The sequence below is a fragment of the Solanum stenotomum genome, chromosome 3, assembly GCF_019186545.1.
Source record: "Solanum stenotomum isolate F172 chromosome 3, ASM1918654v1, whole genome shotgun sequence".
NCBI lineage: Eukaryota > Viridiplantae > Streptophyta > Magnoliopsida > Solanales > Solanaceae > Solanum > Solanum stenotomum.
In genome coordinates this window covers 67,944,701-67,959,359 of record NC_064284.1, presented here as the reverse complement: position 1 = coordinate 67,959,359, position 14,659 = coordinate 67,944,701, and the positions used below count along the sequence as shown (strand labels likewise).

The window sequence follows — 14,659 nt, the reverse complement described above, 5'->3', positions numbered from 1 at the left end:
CCCCCACCCCCCCAAAAAAATTTAAGTTTGTTTTTAAAAACTATTTTCAATTTCAAAAATTATTTTCTACTCTAGTAAAAATAAAAGATATTTCTCAAAAATATTTTTCATTCATTAATCAAACACTAAAAATCTTTTCTACTCACCAACCAAACATGAGAAAATAAGTCAAAAATCAACTTGTTTTCCTGGAAAACATTTTCTAGGAAAACATTTTCCTTCATACCAAACACACCCTTAAAGCCAAATTTTCTTCAATATTGTCATCATATTTTTGTGAAGGCCCTGCCTCTGCATCATTTTTATAAGTCAAGAGTGACTCCACCCGAGCATTAGAAGAAGATGCACCATTTTTATTTCCTTTTCTTTTCAAGGAATCTTGATAAAGCCTAACAAAATGCTCAGCTGCTCGGCATTCATTCTTCCAATTATGCCCTTTCATGCCACAACGATGACAATTGCCTCTTGAAGGATTGCTTTGAGAACCCATATTGTTCTCCCTTTTGTGGCGACCACTATCACAACGATTATTATATCATCCTCTGCCATTGCCACATCCACACACGTTATTTTGGCCCTGATTTTTATTGTCTTCTTTCAGACTGGCCATGTGCTTCAACCTCATTTGCTTCTGGTAATGGAGCAGTTCCCGTGGGACGGGCCTCATGGTTTTTCAATAAAAAAGTATTATGTTGCTCATCCACAAGAAGGCATGAGATCAACTCAGAATACTTTTTGAATCTCCTTTCACAGTATTGCTGTTGTAATACCAAATTTGAGGCATGAAAAGTTGTGAGAGTCTTTTCTAACATGTCCTCATCTTTTATATCTTCCCCACATAATTTCAATTGGGAAGTAATTTTATATACAACAGAATTATATTCACATATAGTTTTAAAATCTTGTAACCACAAGTGAATCCATTCATAACGAGCCCTTGGCAATACCGTTGCCTTAAGGTGGTCATACTTTTCCTTCAAACCAGTCCACAATTCAAGTGGATCTTTCACCGTAAGGTATTCAACCTTCAATCCTTCATCCATATGATGACGAAGGAAAATCATTGTCTTTGCTTTGTCCTGACTCGACGCTGCATTACAATTGGTAATAGTGGCACTAAGGCCTTTAGCCTCAAGGTGAATTCAACATCGAGTACCCATGACAAGTAATTATTTTCAGAAATGTCAAGTGCCATGAACTCAAGCTTTGATAAATTTGACATGATAAAACTATCATAGAAAATAATTAAATTAGAGTAAAATAGACAATGAGTAAATAATTAAGTAGCAAAACTTTTTTTTTCATCAAAAGTAAAATTAGCATACAATCTAAATTAATATTATGCCTCACAAATAACAAAAATAACTTTTAGTAAAATTGTTAGATAAAATCTTTTCATTAAAAATTAATCATAGTATAGATAATTCACTTTTTCCATTGAGAACAAAAAATACTAGAATTTGTAGTCCATTCATATTTTTTTTTCACGAAACAATGACTATCATCTTCTCTTCGCAAAATCGATAAATGGTTAGCCTTTTTTCATTCAATTATAAATAAAATACAAAGTAGAAAAAGTATAGCCACAATACAATAATTTTAACATTAGATTATAAATGGATACCTCACAAGATGTAACAAACCGAAATCCTCACTATATTAATAAGAGCACTGGAACACTATTACAACCTTAAGATTCTAATTGCAAGAATCAAACTATTGAATTATAATGGAAATTTTGAAATAACGAGTAATTAAAGATAGAGAGAAGAATGGAGATGAGAAGCTTAGACAGAAGAGGAGAGGACAAACATTTTCTTCAATATGCATAATCCCTAAATCAGTGACTGCTGCCTCTTTTGATGGAACCATTCTCACATCCACTACTCGACCCGGATCCCAAATTAACCTGGCCCTATTGCTTGTTCTCGATCCAATAGTTCTTTCCAGCCCAATAACTACTTGTGTGACCTTGGTATTCATATTGGGTTGGACTTGGTTCATAACACAATAAATGTTGTTCAACCTTGAGACTTCGTAAGAACAAAGGAACAATATAAAAAGGTAGATAAGAAGAATATAAGACAAGAGAAACAATATAAGATCACTTTCTTTTTTTCAAGTGTATTCAACATTATTCTCAACACCACTATTTATAGGATTACATTGAGGAATACCAAAGGGTGTCATAAACATTACATTAAACCTTGAGAATTACTACTCATTAAGGAGGAAATAAACCTAAGAATTATGCTCATCCATTTGACCACATTATCAACAACATTACTACCAATAAAAGATGAAATTAACCTAGGAGTTATGGTCATCCATTTGACCACATTATCAACAACATTACTACTCATAAAGAAGAGAATTAACCAAGGAGTTATGGTCATCCATTTAACCACCAAAATGATTTACAACAATTTTGTTTATTTTGTTGCACTCTCCAAAGCACTAAACAGCCAAAAGTCCCTAAGAAAATATTTTGTACTTACATTGATTCAATCTAGACTCAAGTCCTTCAATGAAAATAATACCCAAAGCTTGAACTGGCTAATGAAGAAGAAGAAGCTGGAGGAGGTTCAGGACCAAACCGGCTAATAATCATATCATATCATATATTAGTATAAGTGAAAAGCTTCAAAATAAAAAGTTGAATTACCATTTTTCCCCTTTGCTATATTAAAATTTGATTAATTATTTAATTAAATACAAATATTTTAATCACATAATGGTAGAATTTGAAGTTCATAAGCCCTTTAATAATTAAATTATTATTTTCTTGATAAATGAGTACATTGATATTGCTTTTAATCATAATCATAAATCTCATAACAAAAGAATTTGAAAAGTTATGATTGATAAAAGGCATAATACATAAACATGATCCCTTGGTGTCAGCTGACAACTATGACCTTTAACTTTGAGTGTGCACAAGTAGACACTTAAACTTGTATAAAATTGAATAAATGAACACATTCCTCCTACATGGCACTCTATATGGCAATTTTGTGTCCTACGTGGTGTGTATTATGTCATGTAGGATATGTGTGTCTACTTGTTCAATTTTATACAAGTTTAAGTGTCTACTTGTGCACACTCAAAGTTGGAGGGCATAGTTGTCCGCTGAAGCCAAGTTAAGGGTCATATTTATGTATTAGGCCTTGATAAAACAATGTAAAACCGATGACTTTTCATGTTTCCGTAATTTTTGGGAAGCTCTAAAGGTGAAAAGTTAGATCACCATTTTACCTAGGCTTAATTAAACATCTAATTAATTAAATATTAAATAATAATAATTTAATTATTATTTGAATTGTTAGTTATTTATTAGAAAGAGAATGAAAGAATCATTATATTTATTTTAATAGTATTTGACCTTTCAATTTCCATGTGACTTTTCATGTTTCCGTAATTTTTGTCCTAAAATTTTAACTTTTCCAAGAAAGACTTTTATTAACCACTCCTACAATTCTTGTGTGTAGGAGCTCTAAACAGGTGAAATAATGTCACAATTTGTGGTGAAAGTTGTGAGATCCCCTTATACAGTGATGGGAATAGACAAGAATTAAACTATTGAAGCATCGAAGGTTGGTGTGTTAGTTTTATACTTATTTGTAGTAATTAGAATTATAATAAGACTTTTCTATCTCTCTTCATATAGTTGAATTGTTGTTTTGTTAGCAACTTTCTTTAATTTCAATTTTTTATTTTTTTTATGCTCAAATATTCAGTTTTCATTATAGAGACAAACACACAAAAAAAAAATAAAGCCTAATTGTCTTGGTCATGTGTATCATTTTTTTTTTGTTCTTTGTACTTATAATTTTACATATACATTAACTTTCATCTTAAAGAATGAATGTGAGAAAATGTTTACTCTTTTTTTTTTTTTTGGAAAAAAGAAGAAGAAGAAGGTGAAACATATAGTTGAATTATGGTTTTACCCTACTATAAATTAAAATGTTATAAAATATTTAATTATTTAATTTAAATATTAAATTGGTTCATTTTAATTAACATGTTAATGATTTTGTACTTCCTTATATTATTAATTCCTAATTAAAATATCTAATTTAATAATATTTATCATCTATAATCTATATGTATACAATAAGAAATTAATAATCATATATCATATCATCTCATATTATACTAATAGTGGGAAGAATGTTAGGCAAAAATTAAATTACCATTTTGTCCCTATATCAAATACAAATACTATTAATCATCTAATAAATTATTAATTAAATAGTAAATAGTAAATTTTAATTACCACAAGGGAGAGTTACACATTAAGCCGATATCAAATTTATCAAATTCTTCCGGTTATAATTTATTCATGTTGCATGGTGAATTAATATTAAATTTTTATAAGTAATTATTATCAAGAAAATAAAAAGACTCCTAATTATATTGTTCAATGAATTAAAGGTAAAGACCAAAAGTTAAATAATTAAGTAGGAAACTGATGAGCCTTTTATTTTTTTTCCTTCATCTCCCCTCACCTAAGATTTTCCTATTTAAAGTCACCTAGAAAGGGAAATGCACTTATAAATCTCATATCTGATTTTCTTACTAAAGTATATCAATGTCAATTCTCTCTTATAAATTAAGATTCATTTTCTTATCTTTGGTATATCATTTCTTTCTTCTCTTTTGATTTCCTTTCTGGTCATAGTCATAGACCGCAGAAGAAAAGTTGTCATCAATCTTTGCAGAATTGTTAAGGGCAATAACATTATTGTTGTATTTGGATCGAAGACATTATGATTGATTGATTGATTAATTGTAAATAATGTTTGAAAGGAAATAATACTTTTTTTTTATCATGTTGTATGATTTACAACAAAATAATGAATTATTTGTATTATTTTATGTAAAGTGTTGATAGTGATGACCATTTATAGGTGATTTTTGTATTAATTTTAAATGTTCTATTATAATGTATTCTTTTCTTATTCCTTTTTAGTTAAATATGTTCTTTGCTTATATAAAGAAATTTGTGTCTAGATTACAACTAAATAGATATTACTTATTAGACTTTATATAATTATTGGCATGGAACATATACAATATTATATTTCTTATTTCCAAATGAAATTAAAAATTATCTCAATGAAAGATTAAATATTTTATCATACGCCAGATCATTTGTGTTTTACATGGATAATATGAAATATTTGGCAGATATATTGAATGACTATACATGCATTTATAATTAGTTCATTATCTCATGAATTAGTATATTGTCTCTTTAATCAATAATAAAGAGATCTAAAAGTATAAAGTTCATATCAGTGATCCATATAAAATTAGATAACTATTTTAATTTTCAAACAAACACTCTTACTCTAACAATTATTTGTGTAACACTGATTGGTGAAAATTCTTCCTTTATCCACCATCATCTATACTTTTTAGTGCAACATAAATCCTATAAATACTTAACATTTACAACTCAAACATCATAATAAGATGTCTATAAGGACTTATGTGAAGCACGATTGTCATATACTATAAGTTTATAGTAATGGGTACACTTGGCTAAACGCGTAACGCACATAATAAGATGGATGTCTAAGGACTTATGTGGAGCACAATTGTCATAAATTATAAGTTTATAGTAATGGACACACTTGGCTACACGTGTGACGCGCGTACCTAGAAACTAGTTAAATAAATATTGAAGACAATATTATGTTTAAGAAAAGGGTGCTACACGTACTATCTATGTCCTAGCAGTGTGAATCCGGATTAGTTAGCTCAATGGGTATACTTATGGAACTTGTCTTGCACAAAGTTAAAAAAACAATGATCTTCATGGTCCTATCAATGAATTAGATGATACATCTTTTTTTTTTTAACAAAACCTTTCCAATATGAAATTTCCATATGTTCATAGATGGATTATTTTAAACCACGAATTTAAGATTATCTTAATAAAAAGGGATAAGGGTCTGAAAAATACCCCAACATTGGCCGAAATTGATGTTACGATACTAAACTTTATGGAGGACCTATTACCCCTCTGAACTATTTAATAGTGCATTTTTTACCCTCTGAACTATTTAATAGTGTATTTTAAAGGTATATATGTGCTCACGTGGCAATTACTATTTATAATTTTGCATTATTTTTTATGTCCACGTGGGCAAATATATATGTTTAAAATACGGTATTAAATAATCTGGGGGGTAATAGGTTTGGTATCATAACAACAATTTTGGCCAAAGTTAGGATATTTTCCAGACCCTTATCCCTAATAAAAACTGAAAGTAATTTCGTAATAATGAAAAAGACAGATTTTCTTAATTCTAGTTCAAGTTTTGGTAAAAATGGTGAATGTTGCCCATAAAGGTTTGAATAATTGAATTTGTACTAAAGTTGCAGTGCCTTAAATATTTGCAGCACTAATCACTTTTTGTTTGGACTATTATTCATGAAATTGTACACCTAAAAATGGATATGTTAGAGTTCGGTAAAAATTAAGTAAAGATTTTTATTTCTAAGCAAAACCACAAACAACACTTTTGATTTTTCCATTTAAAGCATATATTATATTAGCTGTGCTAATTGATTAACATATTACATATGCCATCAAAGTGAATAAAGAAAATGCTTCATAAGAAACCAAGATACCATAACATTTGGTATACCACAAGGGTAATTCCAATAGTAATTAGTTACAAACATACATAGAGAAGTTAAGGATTTCATGAGTAGTTTATCAAAAACTCTACATTTTTAGTATCTTGAGACATGAAACTACTAGTAGTGAACTCATGAAAAACTCACTTCTGGAAGATAATCTCAGAATTGGTGGACGATCTTGGACAACCTAACAATTTGTCAGCCAATCGAGATAAAAATTGGGATATACAGTTAATTGAACATGTCTTGCACCTTCTTTTCTTGATACGATAACAAAATTCTCCAAAAACCAGTGCATTCAGTAATAGAAATTCTAGAAGCTTGGAAACCTTTTCAAAGCCCCTTTTGACATGATCTTTCAAGCACGCCTCCGAGGAGATGACAATCTTAACCTTCTTGAGGTTGTGATACTCAACGCTTGAAACCCCACTCAGCAAATCCATATTATCTCCTTTGGCCAAATCAACTCAGATTTACAGCGGAAATCGTCAAGAAAGTAGAAAGGGAAATCATCTAACTGAGACAAAAAATTTAATCAGGACCAAATGTAGGTCAGATTAAATGAAATTGCACAAATGTGATAGAAACTTCAACCAAATGAAAAGATTTAAAAAGAAGAGATAAGTTCCTGGAAGTTACCTGCGTAGTTTCCACATGAGGCGAGGCTCTCAAAAGACCAGCTACTCCATACATATTAAATTTTTTCATATGCAATACCAGCGTTAGATATTTGCAATTCAATTCTGAAATGGGCACCCCGTTGAACTGCAACATGCACATGACCTGGTGCAGTAATCCCAATGAAACTAGTAAAACAATGGAGAAAGCAATAACAACGAAACGGAAGTATTTCACGTCAGACAGAACCTTACTTTGAAAACTTGACAGGAGGATTGCAAAAAGGCATACAATAGGCCATAAGTTTCTATAACTAATTCTACTACTGTCTGCTTAACCAAAGAAGGGGTAAGGACTTTCGAGTTAAAGACATATATACCTCTGTGAACCAAGTTCCCATTGTTAGCTCAGTTGCATCACATAACTTTTGAAGATTATTTTGGACGAGGGAATATACTATTTGATGATAGTCACGGCAGCTGTCTCCCTCATAAAAACTTGGGATGTCTTTGCTAAAGGCAATGCTGAAAATAAGCTCAGCATGAATGACAGGAGACACATATATCAACAAGTCTACACTTGAGATTATAAGGTTCTCCTGATATTTCCAAATGCTGAAGATACGGGGCAAGAATTTCTAAGTCATTTCTTTTCAGGAAATTGATAATCTGTCAACTTTAATGTCTGTAAAAGCAAAGAATTAATTTCCAGGCGACGGAAACCATGATAGGAATATAATTCCATTGTTTCCAATGCTGGACAGCCTGACAGTAATTTCACCATTTCATCATCAGTTAGCATCAAATGCCCCAACTTTATACTCTTTAGAGAGTTCCACGATATGACTGCGTTATTAAAGCCACAATGTTTAACATCTAAAGTTATCAATGACGAACATGTGCAGAAAGATTCAGGCAATGTGCACTCATAACTATACTGAAACCAAAATACAACATTTTCCACTTGTCTTTCAACAGAAAAACTAAAACAATGACTGACTAGGGTTTCATATTCAGTCCTGAAACTGCAATCTGATAGACACAAGTGAGTAAAGTCGAGTTGGAACTTTTTAATTTTGGGAGAGAGGGTATGTGCTGATGCATTATGAATCAAGGAGAAATCTTCTCTTTCCCGGTAAGTGAAATTGAAGCTATGAATTAAAGACGAGAGACGCTGCCACTCTTTAGAGATAACACAAGTTCTGAATGCATCCTCTGTTGGCAGAAGTGAGAAAATTTCAACTAGGAGTGGATGCGGCAACTTACTGATTCCTCTTGGTGCTTCTTCCTCTGTTACATTTTGCTTCTTCAGATGTGTCAACTCCATCGGTAAAAGAGGGAAATCAATGTTCCATTGGTTAGTTTGTGTTTATCTCAGGCAATAAAATGCTTTGATAGATCAGTATTACCTACCACACACATCTTCTATATATATACTATCTTAAAAGTCATGATCTTCAGAATTTAAATTTAAAAGCTAAATTACTTAAATGTCCCTCTTATAAAAACATGCGCCGCTTCAATCCGGCTAATAATTAAATAATTATTGAAGACAATATTATGTTTAAGAAAAGGGTGTTACAAGCGCTAGCTATTCCTAGCAGCAAGCATCCGGATTAGTTAGCTCAATGGGTATCGGAAAATAGATTCTTTAAATGTATGTCTACCTACTTATGGAACTTGTCTTGAACAAAGTTAAAAAATAATGATCTTCATAGTCCTATCAATGAATTAGATGATACATCATTTATTTTATAACAAAACCTTTCCAATATGAATTTTCCATATGCTCATAGATGGATTATTTTAAACCATGCACAAATTCATGTTTACCTTAATAAACTGAAAGTAATTTCGTACTAATGAAAAAGACAGATTTTCTTAATTCCAATTCAAGTTTTGGTAAAAATGATGAATGATGCCTAAAAAGGTTTGAATTTGTACTAAATTTGCAGTGCCTTAAAAATATTTGCAAACACAAATCACTTCTCGTTTGGACTATTACTCATGAAATGGTTTAGTCATGAAATTGTAGACCTAAAAATGGATGTAATAGATAGTTTGATAAAAGTTATGTAAAGATTGCCATTTCTAAACAAAACAACAAACAACACTTCTAATTTTGCCATTAAAAGCATATATTAGATTAGCTGTGCTAATTGATTAGTATATACCATCAAAGTGAATAAAGAAAATTCTTCATAAGAAACCAAGATACCATAACAGGGGTAATTTCAATAGTAAAACTAGTAATTAGTTACATACATACAAAGAGAAGTTAAAGCTTCCATGAGTAGTTTATCAAAAACTCAACATTTCTAGTATCTTGAGACAGGAAACTCCTGGAAGATAATCTCAGAATTGGTGGACGATCTTGGACAACCTAACAATTTGTTGTGCAATTGAGATAAATATTGAGATAGACAGTTCATTGAACATCTCACGCACCTTCTTCTCTTTGATACGATAACAAACTTCTCCAAAACCGGTGCACGCAATAACAGAAATTCTGAAAGTTTGGAATGCTTTTCAAAGCCCCATTTGACATGATTTTTTAAGCACATCTTCGAGGAGATGACAATCTTAACCTCCTTGAGGTTGTGAAAATCACCTCTTGAAACTCCACTCTGCAAATCCATATTATCTCCTTTGGCCAAATCAAGTAACTCATAGTTGCAGTGGGAATTGACAAGAAAGTCAACGGACCAATCATCTAACTGGAGACAAAATATAATCAAGACCAAATGCAGGTCAGATCAAATGAAATTACACAAATGTGACAAAAACTTCAACCAAATGAAAATATGTAAAAAGAAGAGATAATTTCCAGGAAGTTACCACCGTAGTTTCCAATTCTAAGCTGATTGTTTCCACATGTGGCGAGGCTCTCAAAAGGCCAGCTACTCCATACAAATTAAACTTTTTCATATGCAACACCAGCGTTAGATATTTGCAATTCAATTCTGAAATGGGCAACCCTTTGAATTGCAACATGCACATGACCTGGTGCAGTAATCCCAACGAAACTAGTAAATAATAGAGAAAGCAATAACAACAAAAGGGAAATACTTCACAAATCTAATTGTCTAAACACAGATCTAAGAAGCATCAATGTAAGGACTTTCGAGTTAAAGACAAACCTGTGTGAACCAAGTTCCAAATGTTAGATCAGTTGCATAATATAACTCTTGAAGATTATCTTGGACGAGGGTATATACTACTTGATGATAGTCATGGCAGCAGTAGTACTCTTCCACATAAATACTTGACAAGTCTCTGATACAGGCAATGCTGAAAATAAGCTTAGCATTAACTACAGAAGACACATCAACAAGCCTACACTTGAGATCTTCTCCTGATATTTCCAAATGTTGAATATACGGGGCAAGAATTTCTAAGTCATCTCCATTTCCAGCAAACGTAAGATAATTTTTCAACTTTACTGTCTTTAATTTTAGAGAATTAATTTCCAGGCGACGGAAACCAACCTAGCTATATAATTCCATTGTTTCCAATGTAGGACAGCCTGACAATAATTTCACCATATCATCATCGGTTAGCTTCAAATGCCCCAACTTTATACTCTTAAAAGAGTTCCACGATATGATTGCTTTATTAAAGTCACAATTTTGAACATCTAGAATTATCAACGATGAACATGTGCAGAGAGATTCAGGCAATGTGAACCTATTACTATACTGAAACCACAACACAACATTTTCCACTTGTCTTTCAATAGCAAAACTAAAACAACGACTGATTAGGGTTTCATACTCAGGCCTGAAATTGCAGTCTGATAGACGCAAGTGAGTCAAGTCGAGTTGGAGCTTTATAATTTTGGAAGAGAGGGACTATGTTAATGCATTATGAATAAAGGATAAATCTTCTCTTTCCCGGTAAGTGAAACTGAAGCTATGAATTAAAGTGGGGAGATGCCGCCACGTTGTAGAGACTAGACAAGTTGTGAATGCATCCTTTGTTGGGAGAAGTGAGAGAATTTGAACGAGGAGTGAATCCGGCAATTTATTGATTGGTGCTTCTTCCTCTGTTACCTTTTGTTTCTTCAGATTTGTCAACTCCATGATTATCGCCAAAAGAGGGAGATCGATCGATTGCTTTCTTTGTTTTTATTTCAGGCAATAAAATGCTTTGTCAGATCTTCTATATATGTATATTATATATACACACACTATCTTAAAAGTCACGATCTTCAGAATTTGAATTGAAAAGTTAAATTACTTAAATGCCCCTCTTATCAAAACAGGCGCCGCTTTAGCAAATTCGTAATGTTTAGAAGAAGAGTTGTCACCGTGTCTTGAAAATCAGTGTTATTGTAATTTTCTCAACATTTAGTTTATTGCTCGACATTGAAAGTATGAGTGGAGTGGGGCTTTTACTCTTAAGAAATTAGTAGTAATTTAGATATGAGTGTTGCACAATCTGTGTTTAAAAACAGTACTATTGATTATAAATAACTTTGCAAAAACACGAAGTTACCAAAGTTTCATTAACCAGTGAAGAACAGAAGAACACACAGTGTCCCCTTAAGAAAATTATTCCCCACTAGTATCCGAGGTTTGATTTGGAATATGTCCTCCCAGGATAGAATGATCTCAATCACCAGTGTATTGATACCAAAACTCTAGTGTCCCACTCAACGACAATAAAGTACACAAAAAATATTTGTGTAGAAGAAGAAGAAGAAATCAAAAATTTTCGTAAGTAAAAAATTTGAAGAATCAGTGGTATTTATAGCCAAGAAGCACTGGTTCCAAAAGGTTGCAACCTTTCAGAAACCATACGACCATTCCAGAAAGTTTGCAACCTTTCAAACAGTCATGGTTGTTCTTGAAAGTTGCAACCTTTCAGAACAATCATTTCCAATGGCGGGAAATTGAACGTTTCGGTTAATTAACTAAATGATTGAAACGTTTTGGCCATTTAATTTAATTTAATTAATTAATTAACTAATTAAAACAAAATTTGTCCATCGATCATGTAACATCTGACATTTTGAAATAATTGAAGAGGCTTAGAATTTGAAAATTTCATTTTTGGAAAGAATTTTAAAGTTTTGAAAATTTGGCTAAGTATGGAAATCAGTGAATTTTTGGCCAACTTTGAGCAGTCGTAACTCCTACCTCAGAATGAGTTAGGAGTATTTCCAGTTATGGTTGCGAAACTTGTGGAATGATCTTTCCAAAGCCACCGAGTTTGCTCGATTCTGAGTTCTTAGAAGTGAGTTATGGCCTTTGGAAGTTGGGCAGTTGGCAGGGAAGCCATCCGGAAATTTTAAGGGCATTTTGGTCTTTTCCCTAGCTATTTCTTTTGAGGTTATATAGTTGTGTTAGGCTGATTGTGGATCATTTTTGTCCCATCTTAAAAGAGTTAGAGTGAGGGTTTTTGAGAGAAGAAGAGAAGAAGAAGAGAAGAAGAGGAGAAGAAGAGGAGAAAGAGGAGATCAAGCAAGGAGATCGTCGTGGTATCGTCGGGGGTGATCCCCACTAGGTATGTGAGCTTTTAGTGTTGGGTTGATCCTTTCCCCCACACACCAAACTCATTTTATTATTTGAGAAAAGATTGAATTTGTTGTTGAAGTTGAAGTTGTTAGTTATTGTTCTTGTTGAAGTTTGTGGTTGTGTTGGTTGAAGTTTGTGGTTGTGTTGTTGAAGTTTCTTGTTGGCTTGGTGTATGTTTCCAGTGGTGTTTTTGAGTTGAATCTATGGTATATTGAGGGTTTTAATGATTCTAAGTGATTTGGGGAAGAAACCATTCGATTTTTGGTGAAATAAGGTGAGAAAACGAGAAAATGAGCTTGCTGAAATTTCTGGGTTGGGGGCCTGGCGCGACGCGCCTGCCAGAGCGCCCCAAACTCACCTCTGAAGTTTAGGGGCTGGTGCCCCGAGCCACCCATGGCGCCAGGGTCACTTGCCCCATCTAGTTGTCGTCGGTTGCCCCGTTTGAGTTCATTTAAAGTGCGCATTCACTCCTTTTCGATTCCAACTACTCTAAGCTACTTCTAAGCACCTAAAAGTCATTCCTAACATGATCAAAATCTTGAATTCATAATTCAAATTCAAGGTAGAGTTGAGAGTTATGTTTTGAGAATTCTTTCGAATATTCTAAGGAAAGTTAGATTCCAATTCAAGCGAAGTTAGTTTTCCAAGTCAAGTCGAGTTAGAAGCCAAGTGAAATTAGAAGTCAAGCTTAGAAGTTAAGTAAGTCTTCAAAGTTATTTAAGAGTCTTCATTGAACGTTTTAACTTCATTCTAAGGCTCAAGTTCCAAGTTAAGTATAAGAGTTCCAAGTTAAGTATAGAGTTTCAAGTCAAGCAAAGAGTATAGAGTTTCAAGCTAAGTAAAGAGTCTCAAGTTTCAAGTCGAGTAAAGAGTATCGAGTTTCCAGTCAAGTCAAGAGTTTCGAGTTAAGTCAAGAGTCAAGAGTTGAGTTCATTTCTCAAAAGTAATTAGGGAACTAAGTATTTCCCAAAGAAGTTTATAAGTGTTTTCACATTTAAGTTGAGAGGAAACAAAGATTTCCAAAAGAGTTTTGAGAAGTTTGAGCACTATCTCTTTTAAAAGAAAAGATGAGTTTTTGAAAAAGAGTTTCTAAAATATGATTAGTATGACAAATCGAGTATGTCATCAATGTTTAAACAGTATGGTCTCTAGATATACCATCAATGTTTAAGCAATATGAATATCCCGAGTTATCAATGATCATATTAAAAATATGGTTTTGATTTGTTCTTTTTAAAAAGAGTTTTCAAGTGCCTTCGGGCTAAGTTTTGAGTAATTATCTCAACTAAAGAAAGATGTGTTTAAAACACTTATGAGCTAAAGTATTTTGGGGAGTAGTCTTGAGCACTGAATTGGGGACACGAGTTCATATTAACTCAACTCTCCATAAGAACCATGTAGCCAAATATGGGATTTCTCGGATCATACTTTTTAGATGATCACGAAAGTTAAGCTAGTGGATCCATTAAGCAAAAGTTAAAGTAAGGTCCTATATTGATGGCAAGGTATAAGATGGTCCTTGGGTAACGTGAGGTAAAACGTTGTGTCACTACTTATACATGTAGTGGTGGCTGTTGGTTAGAGAACTCCCACAGTAGAAAGAGCTTGGTTCCTCGAGAAGTTCTGCTTAGTGTGGATGGGGGTATGGGACTTCATTCATGCATTGCACAAGTAGACTTCGAAAGGAAGCATGGTATTTTCATGATATTATAAATATGATTTTTACGTTATGTTTTAAATAGTTTTACAAGCTTTATATATATTGCATGAGTCTCATTGCTTTATATTGAGTTCAGTTATTCTTGAGTTAAGCAGAGCCAAGGTAAGTTCTCTTTTGTATCCCTTTCAAGCTTAAGTTGTTGTTTA

The 14,659-nt window shown here is 32.6% G+C and overlaps 1 protein-coding gene across 1 annotated transcript; it reads right to left on the bottom strand.

The window, feature by feature from the left end:
- Positions 1 to 584: 584 nt before the first annotated feature.
- Positions 585 to 1,064, bottom strand: LOC125859233 (uncharacterized). Its single transcript, XM_049538929.1, has one exon. It carries the CDS (start codon positions 1,062 to 1,064, stop codon positions 585 to 587), a length of 480 nt encoding a protein of 159 aa, XP_049394886.1.
- Positions 1,065 to 14,659: the final 13,595 nt, after the last annotated feature.